Source organism: Zosterops lateralis, assembly GCF_965231275.1.
Source record: "Zosterops lateralis genome assembly, chromosome: 1".
NCBI classification, from domain to species: Eukaryota; Metazoa; Chordata; class Aves; order Passeriformes; family Zosteropidae; genus Zosterops; species Zosterops lateralis.
This window is the reverse complement of record NC_139762.1, coordinates 61,553,456-61,578,721: the sequence shown is the minus strand read 5'-3', so window position 1 is coordinate 61,578,721 and position 25,266 is coordinate 61,553,456. Positions and strand designations below refer to the sequence as shown.

General features: G+C 39.0%; 1 protein-coding gene across 4 annotated transcripts in view; it reads left to right on the top strand.

Moving 5' to 3' along the window:
• Positions 1 to 1,125: 1,125 nt before the first annotated feature.
• CDKAL1 (CDKAL1 threonylcarbamoyladenosine tRNA methylthiotransferase) overlaps positions 1,126 to 25,266 on the top strand; it is a 385,260-nt gene continuing 361,119 nt past the window's right edge. For 3 of the 4 annotated variants that reach the window (XM_083860253.1, XM_083860251.1, XM_083860254.1), the window contains exons 1-4: positions 1,126 to 1,178; positions 2,927 to 2,964; positions 4,602 to 4,768; positions 7,636 to 7,748. In XM_083860253.1, the coding sequence (XP_083716379.1) occupies positions 4,602 to 4,768; positions 7,636 to 7,748 (280 nt within the window). In that variant the 5' untranslated portion in view covers positions 1,126 to 1,178; positions 2,927 to 2,964. Of the gene's footprint in view, positions 1,179 to 2,926; positions 2,965 to 4,579; positions 4,769 to 7,635; positions 7,749 to 25,266 lie in introns of all 4 variants that reach the window. The other variant, XM_083860252.1, reaches the window with a different exon arrangement.

Here is a 25,266-nt window from a genome sequence, read left to right as displayed (position 1 = left end):
CAGTGTCTCACTGAGAGTATCTCTGGAAAGTACTTGTGTGCTCCAACAAAGATCAAACAGGAAGGCAAATATATCTTCAACTGTAACAATGATTCTATCGTGGGACCAGGGTGATATTAATAGTGTTCAGTCCTGCTCGGAGCAATTTGTTCTTAAAGGCTGATTTAAGTGAAGTGCTTCCTTCTTTCTGTCCTGGTTCTCTTCTTTAAATATCTTCTGTTCCTTTGTCCATATTTTCTTCTTTTTCCTTTTTTTTTTTTTTTTTTTTTTTTTTTTCTTCCTGTGGGCGTTGTCAGATGAACATTATATAAAATAAGCATAAGTTTGTAAGAAAAAGGAGAGGGAGATGATATTTGTAACTAGAAGTTATCACATTTTATCTGTGAGTAGACCAAGAGACCTATTATGGAATACACCCAGGATTTTCATTCACTTTCCCTCTCGTTCCAGGGAGACTATAATCTGCGTTTTTAAGAATAAACTGATTCTAAAGGCTCCTTCTAAGGAGAGAAACCCAATGTTTGAAATGCCACTACAGGAAATGGTGGCTTTTACATTCCAAAGCTGACTACCTCAAAATAGAATATATTAAAGATACAATATGAATAATCGTTTTAGGTCAACTGTGTATATTAAAACCAAAGCAATAATAATGTGCTCCCTCTCTACAACACTTTGATCACCAAGGACACTGCAGGCTTAATCTGCTCAGAGCTTTAGCTTCAGCCAGCCAATAACCACACTGCTGTTTTCCTAAATATCAATCAGAAAAGTTTGGAGGAAAACAGTGCCAGAAACTTCAGCCATCTGATACTAAATATTTTAACCAAAATAGTTTATACTATTCAGCGAAATTGCTACTAGCATTGCATTTTGAGGAAATTAACGATGGGAAATAACAATAAAGAAAGCGCATTGTGGCCAGAAGAGGACTGAATAGCTCATCACCCATTTGGATCAGATACATTAGCATCGCAAGGGTTTTAACTGGATAGGTGTTGCTGGAATCGCTGATTTCCAGTTAAAGAGGAGGTGAGTCTCCCAGGCTCCGGCAGACCGCGCTCTCAGTGGCGAAGCGAGGGCGCCGCGCTGTTGTGGCCTCCGCCGGCCGCCGTCCTGGCGTAGCTGCGCGCGGTGCCCCGGGGCGGGGCGCGATGGCGGAGCCCGGGTGAGCGCGGGTGAGTGTCGGGGCGCGGGGCCCGGCCGCCTTCACTTCCCTCCCCTCCCCTTCCCTTCCCGCCGATCCTTCCTTTCCCGTCCCGGCCTTCCCTCCCCTGCCTGGCTCTGCCGGTCTGGCCGAGTTCCCCTTCTCCTGCCCGCGCGATGCTCCCGTCCCCTGTGGGGCCTTCTCGGAGCTGCGCGTTAACGTCGGGAGGAGGAGACGAGCGTCCTGGCGGGAATCTCCGCAGGGGCCGGTGGCCGGGGGGCGGCTCGGGGATGGGGCACCCTCGGCGGGCTGGAGGCCGGGTAGGGGGGCCGAGCCCGGCCGGGCTCCGGGCTGTGCGGGGTCCGGGCGGCGGCCCGGCTGCCCCTCGGCCCGGGCCGTGCTCGTGTGTGTGTGTTTATATACACGTGTACTGCTTACGTGTTTATGTGTGTGAGGAGACACTGCGGGAACTGCGGCTGTTCAGTCTCGAGAACAGGATAGTGAGAGGGAGACTCATTAATGCGTATAAATACCTCAGCGGCGGGTGCCAGACTCGTCAGGCGCCCACTGACAGGACGAGGAGCAGTGACCATCAATTAAAACGCAAGAAGTTTAACAGGAAGAAGAACTTTACATTGAGGGTGGCAGAGCACTGGAACAGGCTGCCCAGGGAGGTTGTGGCGTCTTCTCTGGAGAATGCAAAACCCACGCCGTCACATTCCCTTGTAACCTGCTGCTCCAGGTGGCCCCGCCTTGGCAGGGCTGGATCATCTCTGGAGGTCTCTTCCCAACGCTGACAATTCCATCATTCTGTAAGACCTACACACACATATATACGTGTACTTCAAACTCAGTCTCGCTGTGTGTTAACGCTGCAATTTTTTTTCTGCTCTGTGTGAGGCCGGGGATAAAATCCCGGGGCTTTACTGCAGACGCCCGTTGGTAAATGGCTGAAAAGGGCAGTCCTCTGACACCTGGATGGAAGTTCTCCTTCGGTACCTGCCAGGAGATTGAGGAGGGGTGACCAGAGCAGACCAGAATGGCACAAGGGAAGTTTTGTTTGTGACAAGATGTTAAAACAACTCTAGTCTTTTATTTGCTTGCTAGCATTTTCTTTTTTTTAAATATAGAGTTCTGTAGGTGCAGCTTGGCTGTATGAGAATACATTAACTTCTATTTTTGTTATCACTTCTTGTTTCAGTCAATCTACCAGAATAGCTGCAGGAATCAGTCTTTCTTTCTTTTTTTTTTCCTGTGAAGGAGGTCTCGTGCATGCATATGGAACTAGTGCAGATATCAACTAATCTGTTTTAAAATAACTTCACAGTGTTTTAATTTTTAAAAAATTGTGAATGACTTGAATTAAAACTTACTGTTAATCTTTCTCTCTTCTTTCATTCAAAATTTTACACTGATTGAACACAGAATCTGGTGGAAATCTGAGATAACTTAAATACATCTGACTTTGACCAATTAAAAAAAAAAAAAAAAAAAAAAAAAAAAAAAAAAAAAAAAAAAGACTCCATAGAAGAAGAATAAAAAGAACAGTGCCCCTGCTCAGGACACAGGGAAATTGTGGGAACTCTTCCACCTTGCCAGTCAGCTAGTGTGTGTACCTGGTCCACATGGGGTCAAACTGAGCCAGGAATGTATTTCTGCAAAGGGAGGATGAGTGCTTGTTGGACAGTAACACAAATTAATGGTTTTCTGTCTGCCAGTTCTGCTTGTTTATGCCATGTCTTTTTTCCTTTTCCTCCTCCCTGCTTCCCCACCCTCCAGGTTTACTGTCCAAGAGGATTTAGATCTTGCTTGAAAAGGTAAGAATTTTAGTTTGGCTGTATTCTTTCTTCCATGGTCTCTGAAATAAGCTGAGCTTATTTGTTTTTCCAGCTGCTCAATTACATTGGATATTTTTCTGTAAGAGAGAAAAAACAACAAATGGAGACTTTTTATTCGCTTTCTGATATCAATATCATAACTTTGCCTATTTGTAGATATTCTCAGTGGTATAAATTAGTGTAAGAGATGTCACCTTTCCCTCATATTCTTTATTACCGGACTTTTCACAAATGTTTTTTTTTGTTCCTATTTTGCTGCATAATTGTATAGATCCTCTTTTTTTTTTTATTTTTTTTTTTTTTTTTATTTTTTTTTTTTTTTTTTTTTTTTATTTAGAAGCATGTTAGTTGCCTGAGTAGCTAGGGCAGATGTATCCTCTTTGTGACACCATTCTGTTCCTTTTTAAGTTAAATGCAGATGTGTGATGGTTCAGCTTACATGAAGTTTTATTTTGAAGTATATTTTGTGAAATTGACTGAAAGACACAAGCTGGGAACATGCACAGATGTTTACCTTCTTATGTTCTTCAGTAATTCGTTTGCAACGCCTGGAAGTGTTTTTATGCCAGTAGCAAACCTTCCATTCCTGAAATCTAATTTTAAAGGAACTAAAGCCTTATTTTTCATTGTCAGTTAGGAAAGTGTTGTATTTTCCCCGTAAACAGTGAAACGCCCTTGTATGATTTCCTTAGTGAAGTGTTGGTTTATGTAAAACACCTGAGTTTCCAGTTGTGCTTCAGACTTTATTCTAAGTAGGAGTTACAGCACACTGTGGTGTGTAATTAAAACAGTAACTCTTTTTATAAACTTTTCTAGCAAATGGCTTTTTTTTTTGATTCCTGAAAACAAATCTGGATATTTACATCTGCTGGGAGATACATATGCATATATATTTAGTTTCTTGTGGAAAATATAATTAGGTATTAGCAATCTTTTAATATATTACTTTAGCCAGATTATAGTATATTTATTTTTTATTAGTTAGGTACAGTTATTTAACATTCTGTACCTGAAAACAGAAATTTTTATTTTACTGTCCCAGTGAATGAACTAATTCAGATGAAAGGCCTGTGGGACCAGGAATTCTAGGAATAGTTCGGTTTGTTTTCAAAAGGACTGTGAGAACACATTTGGATAGTGTCCACACACAAATAAGAGCCAGACTGGCCTCACTTGGATTCTGTGTCCTTCATTCTTCTTCTGTGATGTGAGTGCAAGTACATCCAGCATATAACATGAGGTCACTATTTTATTATGATGCTGCCGTGATTAAAAATACCTGTATCTTGGATGTGTCATGTCAAGGGAGATGAAAGGGTTTTGAATTAGGAGATGACAAGGTCCAGATGATTTATAAATCAGCTCTTAGGAATCTGTATTGTTTGTGACTTTCTCCCTGCCTGTGTTTGAGGTGTGGGGGGAAGAGAGCATTCAGGAAATGTCTCTGATAGTGGATTATTTTTGTGTGCTCAGTATCCCTCACGTGGGGGATGTATTGCACAAGTGCTTACAGATATATCTGACTTTTCTTTATGAGAAATGTGCAGTAGATATGAGGCTCTGGTTTTGTATTCAAATGCTTTCCTAATGCCAGTCTTCTCCAACACTTCCTGAAGATGCCTGCTGCCTGTGAGTCAGTGCTTGAGGATATTGAAGACATCGTGTCAGCAGAAGATCTAAAGCCACACGATCGGCAGTTCGTGAGAAGGAATGTTTTTCCCAAAGTGCGAAAACGCAACTCCCAAAAAAACGTTCAGGCAGATGATGAGCCCCCAAGTGACAGGTGAAGTCTTACATCGACCCTGTGTTGGTGCTTTTCTTGTATCTCCTATGTGCTTGTCAGCTTTCAGAAATAAGCTGGAGGTTTGTGTTATATCTTCATGTAAAATCTGTGTACAAGATAAAAATGAGTGAAATAGTCCTTTGAAGAATGTAGAGAGAATAAATAATAAATCCTAAGCAAATTTCTTTTCCTATACAGATTGTCTGTAGAAATCCATTATCGCTGAGATGTTGATAAACGGAATAATCAGACTGGAAAAATGGGTTCTGTTACGCTTTTATGTGTAAAAGATTTCCGAAAAATTGTCGTTTTATCTTAATTACCTAAATACAATCTGAACTCTTCAAAATGCAGTTATGGAGTAGCCTTTTGACATCTGAAATGAGAAATAGGAATGAAATCCTGAGAGTTGCAAAAGGGGATTGGGGTTGGAAGGTCATTTTACCAAACCCAGTGTTTGAGCACTGGCACAAAGAGCCAGTTGGCAGTCAGTAGTTTATGAGTATCTCCAGGAGATGGAGATTCTACAGTCTCCCTGAGTAACCCATGCCAGTTCTTGGTCATTCTTAGAGTGGAAAAAGTGTTCCTGATGCTCAGAGGGAACCTCCCAGGTTTCAGTTTGTGCCTGTTGCTCCTGATCCTGTCACTGGGCACCACTGAAAAAAATCCCAGCTCTGCTGTCTTTGCACTTTCCCATCAGGTATTTTTATCCTATGATGACATCACCCTGAGCTTTCTCTTCTTCAGGCAGAAAGTCTCAGCACTCTGAGTTGTTTCTGTTATGAGGCATGTTCCAGTCCCTTCGTGATCTTTACGGCCCTTTGTTGGACTGTCTCCAGTTTGTCCCTGTCTGTCTTGTGGGTGCATCCTCTCAGGGCCCTTGTGTTTGCTCAGTGTGCTGAGCTATTTATTCCCAGTCTCCTTTCATGAAGGGTGCATCATCCTTGCTTCAGTCTTTCAACCTGTTTTCTGCATCCTGGGATTTGCAAAGGCTCTATGTACTTCTTGTATGTACATCCTGCAAATGACATGGTGAAACTTCTTTTGAACTTGCTGTTTTCATTTCAGTGGAAATAGTATGCAATAAGCACAAAATGCATCTTTGCATTTTTCCTACTTGTGATTTCCATAAGAACAGAATCAACTTTCTGCTGCAGTGGAATTGATTAGAGTATAGGTCAACTCAGTTATTGATTATAGTTTCTAGTGCAGGCCTGAGATCTGGGTTTGTTGTTTTTTTTCTTGTCTCACACATTAGTTTCAAGTCGTTGGATACAATTTCCCTAGATGATAAAGATGAAAATAAATTGTGTATGGAAATTTAATTGCCTGTGGAGACATAAAATTCTGGGTTTTTACTGGCATTTAAAAGAGATTTTATAAGCATAACAATGCTTTTTTATCCTCATGCCTCTAAAAGTGCATTGGCCCCAGTCTGCCAGGAATGTATGGACGGCTGAACTGGTGCTCTGTAGATACTTGACACAAGTACTTCATGCCCCAAAGTGTTCAGGTACTGTATATTCCCTGGCACGCTGTGTTCTAGTGTTTTGTACCCAAGAAAGTACATTGAACATGTGTTGTTTAGACAGCAGGAAGTCTAAATACCCTGTGTTTACAGTTAATGATCATTAATGTTCCATCAACAAATTTCTATTTTTAGCCAGGGGAAGTATCTGTTAAAAAGGGAGGGGGAGGGGAAAAAAAAGCTGTAGGCAGGGCGCAGTATTGTGTTCCAGGATGTGTAGTGTTCTTGTACTGGCATCTTTAGCTCTTTGGCAGTTATCCCAGGAATTTCAATGAGAGCTTCTTACAGAACTTTTCGTTGGTTTTTGGAGCCTTGTATGTGCTGGCTCTGCACTGCGTGTCTGCCGTGCTGCTTCTGTAGCCCGGAAAGGTTGGGATGGGGCTTTCCCGCTCTTCGTGCAGCTTTTGGCCACCAAGTAGATTTATACAGCTCGTGTGGAGGGAGCTACAGTCAGTGCATGCCATAATATCAAAGGTTGCAGTTTGTTTGCTGGTGGCCTAATTTCAGTGCTGTCACTTGAAGGTTACTTGTTACATGATAAGATAATTTTGACAAAGTTGGGGGGTTTAAGTTTGGGAAATTTTTTTTGTGTTTATTTGTTTGTTTTGTGGGGTTTTCTTTGTTACTTTAACATAATTGCAATGTACTGAATCTGTTGTTATCCTACAGCTCCTGCACCTTCTCCATGTTTAAAACTCTTTTCTGTCTCTTTTCTTGCTAGTTGTGGTGGAATGACTCTACCACAAGGGAGAAAACTGGAAGAGTAAAAGTGAGAAAACTTGTGGGTTGAGATGAAGACAGATAAAGTGAAGGAAGGAGCAGGGAAAAACCCCAAGTGATGCAAAAGCAGCCATTCGGCACCTCCCACAAGCAGACTGGTACCCAACCAGTCTCGGAACAATGATTATTTTGGAAAGACCAAACCCACAGCTTTTATTGCTGAACATGATGTCATCCGGAATGAATTATCCTGTTGGTCAGCTGTGCTGTTTATGTTCCTCCCAACCTGTTGTCCATCTCCAGCCTGCTTGTGGTGGGATGGAGCACAGCGGGGAAACAAGCAAGCATTGTTCAATCACAGCTGAAACGTTGTTGCAGTCACAAATGTAAAACACAGCCCTATATGGGTTTTTGTTACTCTATCCCAGCAAGACCTAATGCCCATTACACTAAAATCACATAATTACTGTTCTTCCTCAGCTGTTTTAGAGTTGTTGTTGTTTGAGTTGATTGTTTTAGTTTGAAGAATTACTGTTCATTCAGTCAGTTCAGTGGTGGGCTTAAAGGGGAAGCTTGTTCACCATTTAACTTGCATTTCTCATTTGTTTTTACTTGACAGCATTATTCCTGGTGTTCAGAAGATCTGGATTCGTACATGGGGATGTTCTCACAATAATTCGGATGGTGAATACATGGCTGGGCAGCTGGCTGCATATGGATACAAAATAACAGGTAACAGTATGAGTGAGCCCTCTCAGTTTTTCTGGGGTGAATGTTCAGAACTGCCAAGCTGTCATCAAATGTTTTCAGTCTTAATTATGCTTCTAAAAGTCCCCTTCTGATCTTTTTCTGATGCCTTTCTGATCTGAAGGTGAGGAGGTAAAGTGTTTCCCTGGCATTAAGCAGAATGATTACAGGACTAGTGCTTTCAGAATGGTTAGATTTTCTTGACAGAGCAGACATCAGATAGATGTCATTCAGTGCCTTTTTTTGACATTTTACTTGGTTCACTGAATTGAAGAGTTTTCATAGGGGTGGACAGGAAATATATTAATTCTTGATTTTTAACTGTAGTTGGTGGAACCTAAGGGGAAGATGGAGAGAGGCACAGTCAGTGTGTTTTCACTTGGTGGTGTGTGTGTTTGTGTTTGCACTGGAGCAGAGGTGGTCTACTCCATGTGAATGATCTTTTGTTTCAGGAGAGATGATTGGTAGGATGGAGGTGGGATGATACAGGATTGTACCTTGTAGGTTCCAAAGAGCTGAGAATGTTATTTCTCCTTCCCTTCCAAGTACTTCAAAAATCTTCCCGTCATCTTGTTCTGCCTCGCCAATCCTAAAAATACTCAAACTTGTGGTTATGCTTGACCACATTTCATCTCATTAATGCAAAATATGCTGACAAAAAAGTTGAAAAGTTGGATTAATACCATATTTCAATAGACAAGTATTATCTGAATAATTTTGTGTAACTTTTGACTAGTCAAAACAGAAACCCAAATTTTATTAATTAATTCAAGATCAGGTGTGTCTTGCACCTAAACTTGCATACTGGAAGACTACAAAGTTGCCTGTCCCTTACGTTTTTCTAAAATCAGTCCTGGTTTCACAGAATGGCCGTTTCTTTTCTTGAACATGTCGTGATACTGGTAAACAGTTGCATCTCATTTTCTTTATTGCCATTGGTCTTTCTTATGGAGAAATAAGATGCTGAATTATTCAAGTGCTGAACTACTTTAGGGAACCCAGGTGATTATTAAATGTATTTATGCTCTTTCCACAGACAAGTGGAGTGCTGGTCCAAAAAAACCTTATTTGTGGCAGCTGTTTGATTGAGATTGCAAATATGTTCTCATTATGGCTTTCTTAAGTTTAATTCTTCTTTACCTTGGTTGTTCTGATGCATACTATTCCAGAAGCTACTTTTGACTTCAGATTCAGATGATTGTTCTGTGCTCTTGGAATTTATTAGTGGGAGAGATGTAGGAAAGATGGGAGTGCAGCCAAGGAAAGAACTACCTTAAATTTTTGATACCTTATCTTTTCAGAAAATTAACGGTTTATAACATTAGAGTAGAAATAAGTCTACATCTAGGATCTGAATCTGAGAACTAAAAACCTCTTAAAAGTTGCAGTTGCTGGGAGAGGAGTCCTAGAGTCATTTTGGTAGTTGCACACAAAATTGATCTCTAGTTTCTAGTCATTATTAAATCCAAGTCTTGATTTAGTTTCTGTTAATGTATGTGCATACATTAAATGGAACAAACAAAAAAGCCTCAGTGCTAGGTGATAGGCAGAAATTATGCAGTGTAGTTTCTTATTTTTGAAATTAAATAATTCCTTTCAATGTGTTCTTAAAAAGGCATGTTTGGCTTTTTTTTTATATGAAGTCATCTGGGAAGTTCAGATAGAATGTCAAATAGAGATTTAATCTTTTTGTCCTATACAGTGAAGCAGCTACTCAGTAATAGTAACTGTTGCTTAACATGATCCGAATGTCAGACATTTCTTGAAATTCAACTTAATACTGTTTAGGGTATGCAAAAATAAGAAGAAAATGTTTTGTAAGAGAAAACGGTTATAATCTTGGGGAAAAGATAGAAATACTCACTAAGATGAAAGATTGTCTGTTGTCACAATGTCTTGGACAGCTATTACTTAAATAAAAGTGTTTGGATTAACTTATTTCCTACATGTTCCTAAGCTATTGAGACAACATTTACTGAAAAGATGCTGGAATAAAGCTCTGGCTTTCAAAAATTAGATGTGAACTTTACTTGCAGTTATTGCTCCATTATGAAGGAGTCAAGCACTGCTTCTAGTGTCTTCTGTCTAATTGCAATATTGGAAAAAAAACATAGAAGGAAGAAAAGCAGCATCAGACAGGCTCCTGTTGCTAACTAGAAGTTATAACAATGCAAGCTGCCTTTCAAGTTGACTCATCTGAAACTGAACATGGATATAATGTCCTCCTTGCTTTTCATGTATTTCAAAAGTGTTCTTTCTGTACAAGCACCCTTTGTTGCTTCCAGGAGTGTCTATATCCAAAGGTGAAAACTGAGGGATGTGCTTTTCACAGCAAAGATTGCCTCTGTCTGGGGAGAGAACCAGAGTGTGAATCAGCAATACACAGATACTGCAATAACAGCAATGGTGATTAAAAGTCAGGGACTGCATCAGCTTAAAAATAGGCAAAGGGAAACCAGCAGAAGAGCTGAACCTATTTTTGTATCTACTTTACAGTGTGAAGGTGGGCAGCATTCTGAGCAAATCTTGCATACCATCCTGTGGGAACACAAAGCTCCTTTGTGAGCCTGAGCCACAGAGAAATGTGTGGACCAGCTGCTATCAGTGTTGGGCCATGGGTACTTGTTCATATTCTGAAAACAGTGTAGCTGATGGTGGCTTTACTGGTTCTAAAACTGGTTTTGGTTTCTTGGCAGCAGGACTTGCTGTATAGTTTAGACATGCCTGCAGACCTGCTGGAGTGCCCCCTGTGAGATACGCCCTGGAGGAAGAAACTCTCATGGTACAGACGAGTAATGCCTGCTGTGAAAAACAGGAAGTGGGCGAGCTGGGAGATTTCAAATATTGTGAACAAGGTTTTTGCTTGGGAAGGGAGTTCAGTATGTTTGCTGTGTAGCTGTACTTTCTCTCTGAAAAATGGAACTGCACATGTATAGCCAGACATAGAATGCTTTGACTTCTGAAGTGGGTGGTTGTATTCACATATGTTGACACCTTTATGCTTCTAGTTCTGTGAAATTAATGGGTTTTGGCCCAGCTTTGAATGCATTTTGATGGATCAAGACATTAAGTATGCTTGTTATTTCTTACAGATTGCTTCTGGCTCAGGGCTGTTCAAGTCCAAAGCATTCCCTCCTCAGCCATTGTAAAATGTGCTGGGGGCAGGAAAGGCATTGCTAGTAACTTAGAAATATCAGAAAAATGAACACTAACTTTTATGAACACTAACTTTATGAAGACAAAGCAAAAACTGTTATTAAACATTCAGTGAGTCTAAAACCAGTCACAGTTTATCTGCACTACACTCTTGTGGATTTTAGAAATAAATACTAGCACAGAACATACTCCTCCTCTAGCATGGGATTCTACAAACAAGAATTATTTCTGCTAATTCAGTGGGCTTGGCTTTGCTGTAGCACTTAGAAACTGGATTATGTTACAGGCCTTTAGCTTTACTTTAGCAGTTTTAGACTAATCTAAAATTAGTTCAGACATCCTATTCACTGTTTCAGAAATTTCTTCTGTAAGTGTGCTGGATGGAAAGTTGCTGTGTAGAGCTCACTCCATTATTGTTTTTAGTTGGCAGGACTTTTTTTAGTGAGACTTGCCAATTCTTATTGAATCTTAGTGGTTTATAGTCCAAGTTACTTGTCTTACAGCGCTGTAACTCTTTGTGCAGAGAATTTATGTATTTCTCTAAAGCAAATATCAAATAATATTTTGAAATCCTGTCAAATTATCTGGGGGGTTTTGTTAATTTTCTAAACGCTTGTCAGTTTTGCTTACCAGTGGATATAACTGAGGTGTCATTAAGACTTTCCATCTGCTTAAACAAGACATTTGAGTAGAAGAAAGAAGGAAGAAGACAAGGAAGAAAAAAATTATCTCCTTAGGACCTCATGTTGAAAGGAAGACAGGTGTAGAAGGAAGGAGTCTGCTGCTGAAAAGCAGACGGGGTGCTACAATCTAAAATGGACTTCAGCGTTCAAAGGCATTGTGTCATGTTCGTTGTGTTGCATAAGGCATGCTTGTGTAGACTTTGGTCATCCCCATACAGACACAGCAAAGCATGCTGCAGCATGAGTTTTATTCATCCAAGTGCAAAATAAAGAAAATTACTAAGACTGTACAGATTGTGAGTTACTAAGACTGTTCATGTTCTGAATCACTTCAGAATCTGGTCCTTTGTTTCAAGTGTTGTTTTAGAAGTACTTCTGTACTACACAATAAAATTTTAAATTAGATTTTTATTTTATTGTTTAAAGTAGAGATCTTTTTAATAGGTTACTGTATTATTAAAATAAGCTCTCTGCAGCCTACACAGTGGTTGATGAAGTATTTTGACTGGTTTCCAGTGTATGCTTTTAGTCACTCAGAATCAGCAGTTGGTCTTTTGATTTTTGCACTTAACTCTGCTGGTAAGGCTTATCTGTTTCTTTATAAGTATCATGTAAAATAGTAGTGACTACTTTATAATTTTTGGGGTGAGGCATCCTCATTGTGAGGTATTTTTAGTATTCTTTATTATTAAGCTAAAAGACAAATCATTATAAGGCACTTCATTAAGTGCCTTCTCAGTCAGGGAATTCAAGGTTAGTAGTTGTGTTTGGATTTGTACTTTTCAAATGGTTGTGAATGCAGTTCCAATTTAGAAAAAAAAGATAATTTACAATCCTTTTTCGAGGGCCAGGGTATGCATGGTGTGTGCTTAAATATGCGAAATACCCCACACTACTTTTCTCTTGATGAGAGGTGTTCCTGTTTTCTCTACAACACTGCAGTCATGAAACTCTCTGAAGCAGCTGAGTGATGGAGAAAAGTGAACAGAGATGTAAATTCTGGTGTTTTGTACCCTTGCTGAAGAATTCCCCCCATTGTGTAAAACGTGTAGAGTCACAGCCCTGTCTGATTTTTGCGTTGCTTGATAACCTTACTGGCATACCTGTTCTGCCTCAGATTTCTCTTTCAGATTCAAGCTGACTTTTAATCTGGATGCAAAAGCTTTCAAATGTTGATACTGAGCAAGGCAGTAAAGTAATTTATTTCTGTAGCTGTTGTCCTGAGATAATTGCCTTACAGTTCCAGTGATGCAGATTCCTGCTATTAGAAGATTGGAGTTGCTGCTTGGCATAAGTTTGTTTTGTGTGCTGATTCTTGGTTCTCAGGCTTCAAAAGTGTGCTCTGACGTGCAGTTAGTATGGGAATACTTGGGAGGTGGAGGTTTTCTTCTTTTTAAAATCTGAAACTTTTATGGTGAGATGCTTAGTAGGAGGATGAGGAGAGAGGGTGAGATGGGACATAGTGGGGAAGAAAACAGGTGAGACTTATGGGATGTAGCAGATGGAGTTGCACAACTGTAGACGATCAAGATTTCACAGTTGTTTGGAAGGAATAGGTATTCCCAGTGCATCCAGAAGTGTCCTATAAGCCAGTGAGGGGGACAGTGAGTCTGGATATTGTTGGGATGGTTTCTTGCAGTGTGGAGTTCATACGGCATCATGTCGTGAGTCATCTGCAGCACTACATGTTCCCTAAGTCTCCATAAACTAACGTATAATTGTGGTTTTGGCAGCCGTGTATTACTGCTCCAGTGTTCCCTGTAAAACTTCCTAACCCGTGTGTGGCTAGACTTCTGTTACTTATCACTTCTGACATTTAGCACAGGGCAAGATCTACGACCTCTTTGCGGTGAGTTGTTCCTTCCTCGGCTTCCTCAGCATCAACTTCTTATTCCTGTTGGGCAACTTTCTGTTAAGTGGGGAGTCCAGCTTTGAGGATGTTGTCTCTGTTACAGGATGGAACTCCAAGTTCTCAAACTGGGAGATGTGTCCTCTGTTTATGGGGGAACTAGATAAGAACTAGAGTCTGTTTTCTCCTCATAATTGCATCACTGCCATTAGCACTTCATATGACAAGTGTGTACTGTCCTTCTTTATCCTCTTTAAAATTGTCTATTCATCTGTGAGTGGCACTTTTATTTTTTCTTTCAGTGTTTTTATTTTACAATCATAGGGCAGGCAGCTGGAAGTTGGGAGCACGTTGAAGAACCTAATAAATTGTATGTGCACATAATCTTCAGAGACACTTGTAGAGAGCTCACATAGGTAAATTTAAGCATGCGCGACATGTTTAGGGTTAATTCTAGTGACAAAGCATTGGCTGCATGCTCTGGTGGTTGTGCAATGGAGTTTAGTTCTGACAATGCTGAATTTCATGTAATACAGAGGAATGAATTTGAAAAGTATTGAACCATGAAAGGTAAATTTCAACTCCTGGTAGCATCCATCCTCCTATGTGGAGTATGTCCCAGTAGTAGATGGTTAAGCAATTAGCAAGTGAAGCATAAATAGCAGTGATGAAGTGAGTTCAGCATAAGCACTCAGATGATGAGGAGCTTTGTAAGGTGTTCTACGGAGGCATTAGCTTTACATGTCTCATGGTTCTTCATGCTTAAGCAAAATTTATAGTAGATTTAGAAAAGCTAATGAGAGAACAGACCATTTTTTATAACCTGAAGAAATTTCTTTGACCATGTACTCTCAGAGGTAGGAGCAGGAATTATATTTTGATCAGGAGCATTTGTAGGAGCACTCGAAAAGAACGTGCTTGTTACCCTGGATGACTGAGGAATAGTGGTAGAGGGTTAATGTTCACTGCAGGCTCTTGTGTCAGTTTGACTACAATTTAGTTTGCTAGAAAGGATAAAGTTTAGCTGCCAATGAGGATATAATTCTCGGAACTTAACCATGGTTTCAGCTTTTCATTAAGACGCTTTTACTACATCTTGGGAATGCTCTTTTGTCAGTTGCAATGTGGATGCCTCTATATGTGAATTGCCGTAAGTTACTCTGGGAAGCAAGGCAAGCCGGGGTTAGTTGATTTCTGGCTTGGTGCTTTTAAGCATTTTGAGTGCAGCACAACTCACACTGTTCTGTGTCTCCAAATACAGAACAATAATCTGTGTTGCTCTCCCTCTGTTATGCCTGAGGGCATACTAAGAGAAAAGACTGCCGGGTGATTATGGAGGCTGGCTGGAGACAGTAGAAATGTACTAGAACAGGTAATAGATACAAATTGGTTTTGGTGCTTTTCCTCATTGATGAAAACAAATAAAGACAAGGGAAAAAAACAGAGAGAGAGAAAAGGACTATCAGACTGAGTGTATTTTTTTCCCTTCTTTGTGAGTGGCTTTGGTTATGTTCCTGTAAGCCTGGTAAGTGATTCCATGGTTCTCAGGTGTTTAAACAGGTCCTGCCGCTGAGTGAACAAGTAGCAAAGTAGCTACATGTGAAACATGTAGCCATTTTTTATCTCTCCTTGATTCCCATCCCATCCCTGGAGTGTGTCTGCTGCTGTTTTAGCTCATCTGTGCTTTTAATTTATGCCTTTTTCTTTTTATTTAATGGTACAGCTCTGTGTCTCCCGAGGCCCACGTGGCTATATGAGCAAGTTTGGACATTACCCTTCTGCTTTCTTTCTAAAAGAATGTTTATACAGTGGTCATGCACACACACTACTGGGATAAGGTAATGAATGTATGAAATAGTTGAGGCATTTTCCAGCTGGAGAAGGTTTGAAAGGCCGAAGCCCCGGGCTCTGCTGTGGGCTGTGCGGGAACCTCGTGGCGGCGGTGCCGTGCCGGGAGCAGCCGAGAGGGAGCAGCAGTGCCTAAGGAGAGACTGTGGCTGTGCTGTGCTCCCGCCAGCCCAGCCGGGAGGGCTCGGACCTTCCCAGCCCAGCTGGGCTCAGAACCACTGAACGGAGGGGCTGCAGCATCGGGCACCTTTGGAGTGGAGCCATACGCGTTTGACTAAACCCGCTTTGATTTAAGCTATTTGCTGGCATTCTGATCTCATGCCGGTTTAGTTGGCAAGTTTGCTGTTGATTAGAAAGGTTTTGTATGTTTTGTACTTCCGTTTTGTCTGGAGAGTTATCACTTTCTAGCTTCAGTTATGTTTTGTGTTGGACACAGTTTCCCTTCTAGAGAGTGTCTGTAAAGGAGATGAGATTCATGAAGTGTAATTGCCTAAATGCACCTTTTGAAGAACTGTTCAATTTGGAAGCACTTTCTGTTTTGTTTGCTCATCTGGGTAGGCTGGGTTGCTTTTATATATGGACTTATCTTTGAAACATTGAGGTGTTTGCTTATAATGATCAACATATTGTTTTCTTTGAGGAATGGTTAAAAAATTGTTTAATTTTAATAACCTTATGTACACTATTACCATGTTACCAATTACCATTTCACCAAAACACTAAAAACTGTTAGGACAAACATTACTTGTTGAAATGTGTAACTACAGCATAAATAAAACTGTGAGTGTAAAGGCAGATGATGTTCAGGTTGGACATCAGTATTTAATTGTTTGGGTGCCTAACAGCTTGTCAGGGCTTGTCATTTGGTAACTGTTGTCACTAGTGTGGTGCTATCCTTAGTTTCCAAAGCTAACTTTTTAATTTGTTCTAGCAAATTCTAAATAATATGCAGGATGTAATTTAATGTGTTTTTTTGAGAGAAGATGCCATCTACTGTGAATTAACATCCTAAGTTGACTATGGGTAAGGCCTAATTGGGTACTTAACTTGTGTATTTTGTGTGCTTAACTTAAGGTTTGTGGAAGTACTAATTTTTTTAAAAAAATCGTTGATGTTGACTGCATATAATTTTCTTGAGCTTATCTTCAGGAACTTCTGAGTTGTATAATTTTCTTGCTTTTTCCATCTAAATATTTTAAATATAATTTTGTAAAAATCTTTTATTGTGAATTATATTTGAAATAGTGGAGACAAACAAGTTGCCAAAGGACAGTCTGTCCTTTGTACCTCTTGGGGCCATAGAACTGTGCCCCAGGAGGTTCTTAAGTTAGCAGGGAAGGAACTCTGTGACAGTGAAATGACATTGTGCTGCCATCTGAACCAGAGCTGGAGCAGACTCCCATATGACCTGTATCCTGCTCCTGGTGTTCATGGAATAACCATTCAGTCCTGCTCTTTTCTGGCATTGCCGTACTCCAAAATGTAGTTTGAAATCAAGCAAGTTATGCACAGGCTCATAATGTTTCACAGACACTGAGTAATTATTTGGTCTCAGCAATACTAGATAGATAATGAGCCCTCTCGCTGTGAGAGAAGTGGTAAGGCTGCTCTACATCTCAGGATGTGCAGAGAAATGACTTCATTGCATCACAAAACTGTGTGTTAGAATGTTTTATATTGTCATAACTTGTTTCTGGTGTTCATAGGAAGCCTTGGCCTCGTCCTGTCCAGTTTAAGTGATTTTTGTGCTATTTTCAACTACTTGGGGAAAGTGGGATAGCTGTTATGGCCACACAGCACCCATGGAGACCTTAAGCTGACTGAGCTGGTGCAGTCTTTCCAACACTCATGCCAGGGCATGATGGGCCTACAGAAATGCACATCCATCGATTTTGAGTTTGCTGCTGTGAATCCTGTAGCTTTTGTATGCTACCAGTTGGAGTTTGCAGATTAAGTGCTGGGGCTGAGGAACAGGCTATTTAAGCAGAAGACATTAGTTTTTGTCTTGTCTCAAATCCCTGGCTTTGGAATTTGCTTACAGAAAGAAGCTAAGCAGGAACTTTGTCTTGGATAACTATAAATAGACTTTGAGTTAATTGTGCCAAAACTGAATTGCTGTTGATTTGTACAAGGCACTGGTATATAGAGAAGTGATTTTTTTGGCTTGCAGTTTAATAGAAGACAGAAGACTTGACTGCAGATTTTATTAGGCGTTTTGGACCCTCAGCTTTTGTTGGCTAGGTTTTAAGGGTAGAAGCATGCTTATTTGTAATTGATTCCCCAAGTGATAGTTGACTTTTGAGAGTCTGTTGTTTGTTCATGGGTTGCCACTTTTCTGCTTGTCTTTATCATGCTTTGAAAAATTCATTTCCCTTTGGAAATGTTAATTTTCATTTGTGATTGTAAAGATGTAGAGCATCACATGATGGTAAATTTAAGAATCCAGCAGTTATTTAAGTAGAAATTCGAGTCTTATAATTGGTAGTGATGGAAAGAGAATATCGAGTGAATATGGTTTGGAAGTCTTACTAGAAAATAAAAAAAATTAACAAGTTCAGTTGTAAGACAGTCACCTATATATATTGCTGATGGGTACAGATATTCTTTGTAACACTAAAGTAGAATAAAAAAAGCACTGATTGTTAAAGGGTTTTTTTTTGGTCTTAATTTTCATAAAAACCCGAACTCCAGGAAGCTTATGAGAGGAAAGAAATTTCTTGACAACCTCTTTTGCTATTCCACTTGTTTCTTTTTGTTAAAAATGGCTTTTTGGAAAATTTATTCAGAATTGTCAGAATTGTTCAGAATTGTCTTTGAGTCTCTTGATTTTCCAAATAAAAAAACATAGCAGAGCAAGAAAAAAGTGTCATCTTCTGTAGGTGACTGCCAGCTCTTTTACAGATGCTGCTTTTCAGCATTGTAAGTGGTTCCTCTCTTTACTGAGGCAGAATTACATTTAAATGGAGGGAGCTGTGAACTTTGCTCTTTGGTGGCTTGAGAAGAAATTCTCATAGTTTATGTGCACCTCAGTCTGGTGCTGCTCACCTGGTGCAGGCAGTCCTGCAGATTCCCAGGTGCAGGAAGAGGAGTTTAGTTCTGGGGTGTAAACTGGTGCGGAGGAGGACTGAGAGAGTAATTTAAGTGGAACTGTTTTCCCTCAGCACCTGCAGGGAGTTGGTTGTAAGTTTGTGTTCATGACTGACAGAGCCTCCTCTTAGACTGATACACTCTGTTGAAGATCATAGGCCAAAAAGTACCTGACATGGTGAGCTCTCCTTCCTCGGGCTGGGCCATTCAGCAGCTTTTATTTTAGCTGGGTGTTGTAAACATGCAGTGATGGAGCATTCATAAGCCCTTTTGGATGGTTAACTACCTTTCTGGTTGAAAAGTGTTTGAGTATGTGACCTATACCTTTTAGCACAATTAAGCCTTTAGCTGCCTGTATGTTCTTTAGTGGGTATGGAGAACATCTGATTATTTTCTTCTGCATAGCAACCTTTCACATATTTGAATGTATTTATGCCTTCTCTTTATAGGCGTCTTGTGTTTAGGCTAAATAGATCTAATTCCTAAAAGCTTCTCTCATGGGTCGTGTACTCTAGAGCTCTGACCTTTCTTGTTTCATTCCTCTGGACAATTTCCAGTTTATTTATTTGCATCAATCATCAAGTACATTAGGATGTTTATCTAGCATGTCCATTTTTGATAAATGTGGAGGAGGGAGGTTTTTTGTTGCCTTACTCAAAATACAGTTTATGAAACCTTTAAATTTAGGTCCCAGGACAACTGTAATCTTGATCAAACTCTGTTAGAGAATAACTCTGTCAAAATTGACTTAATGTTTCTTGTATAAGATGAGAAACACTAATATACACTTCCGTAGAAAAATACTTTTTGGAAACAGTTTTTCGAATAAAACTGTTGAAGATGGGGAGGTTGAAGTCTTGGTGCTGGGTTGTCTACTATCCTAGTCAAAATGGCTTGCTTGTCTGCTTCTGTTTTTTAATGTGTCTGAAGTGAAAGCTGCTAATTTATAGATATTCACAATGGTTTAAGGATTTGCTTTCACACCTCATTTAGGGTCACCATTTGTTCATAATAACTGCTCTTAGTAATACTAACTGAATTGCTAAGCCAAGGGTTTTCATCACACTTCTTTCATTTGCTTGTATTTTTCCCCATTGTAGTTTCAAAAATACTCTTGTTTTTTTTTTTTTTTTTTTTTTTTTAGCCATTTTAGTGTAAAATCATATCAGTTCCTAGGTTTGATTCAGTGCAACTTTTTGTGTCTGTGCATATGCCTTGAGACATTGAGAAAGAAAGAAGGCAGAGCATTAGCTGGACTGAGTGGGCATGAGATGGCTTTACAAGAGATGGCTTGTCTTTCATTTAGCACTAAGGCTTCCTTGTGCTGAGTTAAAATATATGCTTGTGAAACTAGAGCTTTAAACTTGGAATGCTTTGTTTTAGTGTTTTGTGCCATGATAGATTTCTGCAAGTATTTTGAGCAACTTGATCTGGTAAAGAATCCATCTTGATGCCATTTGTTAGGGCCTCAAAAGATCCTTCCCCCACCCAGTATGTTAGAAACCTTGAATTTATTGGCCTACGTAACTTGAGATGTTTCAACAGTTTTAGTCCTGACAAGCAGAGAAGTCTTGGCCACTTAAAATAAGTGAAGGTAACACGTCGGAGAACCATTAGATCAGAGTTTGATGTCAGACTTGAAATAAGAACTGGACTTACAGGACTATGTTACAGTAAGAGTTCTAGTACTAATGCTTACGTAGCTTTTCCAGATCATTTTTAGAAAGCTTTTTGCAGAAGTAACAAGCTATCAAAGATGTTTTTAACACCTTCTCCCTTTTATGAGGCCAGAGTTTGGTCAATGGGAAGAGAATTGCAGCAGTTGGTGTAGCTTCGGTCTATAAAGCTTCACCTTTATGTTTGCTTATAGCAACTGTACAGTTTACTTCCCTGGTTTCTTGGAATTTCTTTAAATGAGTGAGGACTTTACAAACTTATTTATCAAAGTGTCCAACTCGGTGTCACAGTAACTGCCGTCCTGTGAGTGACTGCTAGATGGCGCTGTGTGACCGTGCTGGCACCGGCATCTGTGCTGAAATCTCTTCTTGAGAGCAGTTTAAATTAACATTTAGGTTAAAAATGCCGTTTTGTTGAATTTTATTTTCAATTTAGTCACTTAATTGATCCCACTACAAATGATCTCCTGGCTCAGGGCCTTGCTTTGCCTTGCTTGAAAGGACTCAAAAGTTCAGAGGAAACCCTAGCAAGTGAGGTAAAATTTTCATTTCTTTCCCACAGAAATTATTAATAATGCAGGAACATTGCATACATTAGGGTTGTGTAAATATCCTAGAAGATTATTCCAAAAAAATGAGATCCACTGTCACTTCAAGTATGGTTGTAAAGGAAATGAAGCAGTGATTAGTATAAAAATCTTTAGAGATTAGAGGATTTGTATGATTTTTATTAATTAGCCATCATCCATGTATGTTCATGCTAGTTTATGAACTTTATATTTTCTTTATTTTCAGAATTTTAGCTGGGAAAGTTTAAAATGTTTTTAATTTTTTTCCTAGCCTAAAATTGGACTTTTGGTTTCGGAGTGTGCTGTATAGTTGTAAGCAAGTAGTTGCTCATTCATGGAAAAGATCATATCCAAATAAAGCTTTCTGGGTGTGGTACTAAGACGCTTGCAACGTGATGCAGCCGGGGTTTTGTGTGTCCAATCAGGAGGGCGTGAGGTTTTTTCATAATGATCAGCGTTAGCAAGAGGTTTTCACTGTGCGGGAGGTACAATGTGCTAAGCAGTCCGTTTCCTTTACTGTCATGCTTAAAAACATTTTAGAAATTTTGGCAAGGCAGATTTTCATGGGTCTCAGGTACGTACTCCAGGAAAGTTTGCATCTCTTAAAGATGTGGATTCTTCCAGCAAAAGAAGAAAGTTTGCTTCAGCTGCAGCTTGTTATATGTATCATTAAAAAAACCCCAACCAAACTCCAAAGGGTCTGTGAAGTGCAAAAATGGCATTTATGTTACCAGACTGCATGTTTTCTGTGTGCATGCGTGATTTTTTTTTCCATTGTTAAGTGTGTTTTACTTGGTTTTTTCGGGAAGGGGGAACAGATAAAGGTGGTGAATGCTGTAGTTGTTTCTTACCGTAATGATTACATGGATTTATTTGTTAGAGTATATTCTTCATTTACTTCCTCAGATCTTGCTGGCTGCTGCCTTGGATCACACCACTACTGGTGTATCAATGATGATTTGCATTGTGTGTATACAACATTTCTAGTTTGGCTCACCTTCCTGGCACTAACTGAAATCAGTTGATAAATTTGTACTTGAAGTTCCAGGTGTGCTACCTAGCACATACTAAAAAGCAAATGTGGTATTTGGCATAACACTTAGGTTTTGAAAAAAAAAGAAAAAGAAAAATATTAGCAGAACAACTTCTCTTATAGAAAGATTCTAAGGAAATACTGAGCAGCAAAAAAAAAAAAAGTGTTTTGCTTTTTATTAGCAGCAAAAACTTAATCAGAACAATTTTTTTCACAGTTTTTGAATAAAACTAATTTGTATTGAAGAAGTGGTCTTAGGAATACTGTATAGCAGAATGAAATGAAAAGTAGTTTCTAGCCATATGTAACTCAAGACATCAATGTCATGGTGATCTGGATTGGTTTGTAGTATGTGATTGGATGGCAAAAGTTAGAAGTTTGTTTTTTTAAACAGTGGAACGCCAAAGAAGATCTGTTGTCTTAGGTGAAAGTTTCCTCAGTTTAGAAAACAATGCATAACTGCAGAAAACACATCCATAGCTGCTGATCCCTGATCATGATGCAGTGCTTCTGAGGTAGTTCAGTTTCAGTCTGAAATGTGTAAGAATTAGTTTAACATAATTCTCTTTCTTATTTTGCAGGTTTTCACAGCCTTTGGTTTGAAGCAGTAAGGGAGCTTCTAGGACGAATTAATAACATGTAGTTGATTCCAGTTGAGATCTTTCCTCCCGTATCTCAGTTAATTTGGTTCTGCAGGAAAATTATTTTATAAGGAAAATAATTTTTTTGTATGAACTGATTTATAGGTTCTTACTTTGAAAGAACAACCTGTTGAAGGACCATTATTTATTTCTTTTTTCTAGTGACCAATGCCCAAATTGCAATTCAAGAAGGTGATTGAAGGGAGTCTGCATTTTTCAAACTTATGTTGGTGAACATACAAAAAAGGAAAACTAATGCAAACTGTAAACATTTTTCTAAATTTTGGTACATATACAAAGGAAAAAAAAATTGAAAATCTCTCTAGACTAGGATTGGGTTTGTTGTTTTTATGAGACTTGAGACACAGAAATGCCTGCTAATCAGCTTCTCACCCCTGCAAAACCTTGTTTTAAGCTTTCATAGCTTATTTTTTTCATTTTTATTACTATAGTCTAGCTTTTTGTAAAAGCAGTTCCACTCCCATTAACATGTGCTTCAGGTACCAGGAACTAAATCAAGAATAACTTTGATGTGTGGAAAGTGTGGAACTAGTTAATGTCTTGCTAACATCAAGGGGCGTGCGACTTGCAAAACAAACTGCGGCATTTGATACCGACTTGTACCCAGTTACTTTAGACACATTCCAGTATTGAAAACACATGTGCCATCTATGTTGCAAACCATATCCTCAAGAAACAGATTCCTAAAATGAAGGATATAAAGCCTGATGAATGAGGTGGATTTAAGATGTGTTTTAAATGGAACTACTCGTATAGCTTTCTATATACAAAAACATGTCTTTTTTAACCTCTACAGAGTCTACTGCTTTTTAGCGTTGATTTCTATAACATTGTTTCACAAATGCTTTCATAGTTACACCTTGAAAATACAGTAGTGTCTTTGAAAATGTCAGTCTGGAATAAACAATGAAAAGAGTTCTTTGGCAAACAGCCCCCAAGCAAAAAACTGTTAAAATGGGACTTCCTGTCCTTATTTAAATGTATGTTTTAGCTGCTACATTAAAATAATGATAAACAAAGGATTACTTTGGGAATGCTCAAATATCTATCAAAATACGTGTTCAGAAATTGTTTTTGCCATACATCCCATAGTTTAGCTTTCTAAGTTTGCTCTGATTAGCTAAGTGAAAATATACTTGCTTTCCTGAAGCACCCCCTGGAGGTAAGGGAATTTGTGTGTGTTGGCTTTTTTCCTTTGATTTTATAGGGAGTTCTGGTCCTAACTCAGGCAAGACCCTTAAGAGAGATGCAGTTTGAAATGATATGAATGTCTTAATGCAGTAAGACCAAGTGTTTTGTTTTAACCTTATCTTCTCTCTATTGCATAAATCCTTTCAATGTTTAGTCAACCTTACAGTTCTACAGAGTTTTTATGTGTAGAGGTAAGCATGTGAAATGTGTTAATAAGTTACCATAAAAGTAATGTGGTCAGGCTGACAATACTATTTCAAGTTCAGTTCAACTTTCAAGTTTCTTATTTCTTGTTAGTTCATATTTTATTATTTGGGTGGGCTCAAGGTTTTGTGTTTTAATTTCAGAGTTTCTACAAGGTACTTAGTTATCCATGAATATATTGATAAAAATGATTCTTGTTCCAGTTCTGCTTTGGCAAGTGTAATTGCTATGCCTTTCTGATATGCCTTGTGTGATAATTTTATTTGTGGATCCATACATCACCATTAAAACAGAGAAGCAGGTACACAGTTCCTTGACATATCCTGTAAACAGGTGCAGATCTGTCTGTGCATCTGACAATATACAGTATCTGCTTATTGGGCTGCCTTGCTGTCTGCTCTTAAAATGCTATTTCTGTCTGAAATGAAACAGATTCAGTCAGGTTCTGTATATATACCCTATGTTTATACACTGAGCAATATCCTATAGGCTAAAAGAAACAAAACAGAAGGTGGAGGAATCACTTGGTGCAATGACACCAGTCTGACATTCTCTGATGGAGCTGTGAATGTGTTTGTCTGGTAAACCAACACTGTTTTGCTGAATTCTATCCATGCTGTCAAAATTCACAAATGATTTCTTTTTGTGTCTGTAAAAAGAATAAGACCATTAAAGTTTTCCCCTAATACGATGTGTTAAATATTCTTAGTATGCCCTTGTACCTTAGGGGTTACATGATGCTTTTGTTTTGTAAATAAATAGTCAAACTGCAATGTGCTGCTTTGTAGCAAAAGTTCAATGCAACATTAGTAATTTACTATTATATATAGATTTTCTTGCTGTTTGGCAATGGATGTTTCTCACTAGGAACCAAAATTATTTTAAATAGAAGGATAAAATAAGATTCCATTTAGGAGAAAGAAGCAGGTCAAATATACTTTATATGTTTTTAACTTGGCACTAGACAAACTAACATTCTAAGTATCTGGGCTGGTTGGATTAAAAGGAAATACAATGCATAGTTCCACACATGAGAAAAGCAAGATATTGTACCCAAGGAAAGAAAATGCTCCTTTATTTCTGCTTACACTTGCAAAGGCCCATTTCTCTGAGTGCTGAAAACTTCACAGGTATCTAATGGTGACCAGCTGTTGTAGAATAAGCTTAAGCTTTTGTCACTTTATAGTATTTGAATTTATAGATCTGAAGTGGCACCTGTTATCCAGGTGCCATCCAATATTGTTTGACCAGCACATGCGATTCAAACTTGGATTACTTCCACATGGGAGTCTCATTAAATACAGTAAATTGTGTGGGATGCAACATTATTTAAATTTGTCCTTGGCTAAAATGTGTATCAGTTTGATCTTATTGCTAGTAAATAGGTGAAGGAGGTGTAAAGGTGTATGCTATGGGTGGTTTTCAAGAGAGAAGGGAGTAGGCCACATTTCAAGTCTCATTACGTGGGACATCAGTATGAGTGCAGAAAAACAAGTGCTTTCTGAAAGAAAGAGAGCATACTTTTGAAATTGTCATCATCCTGAT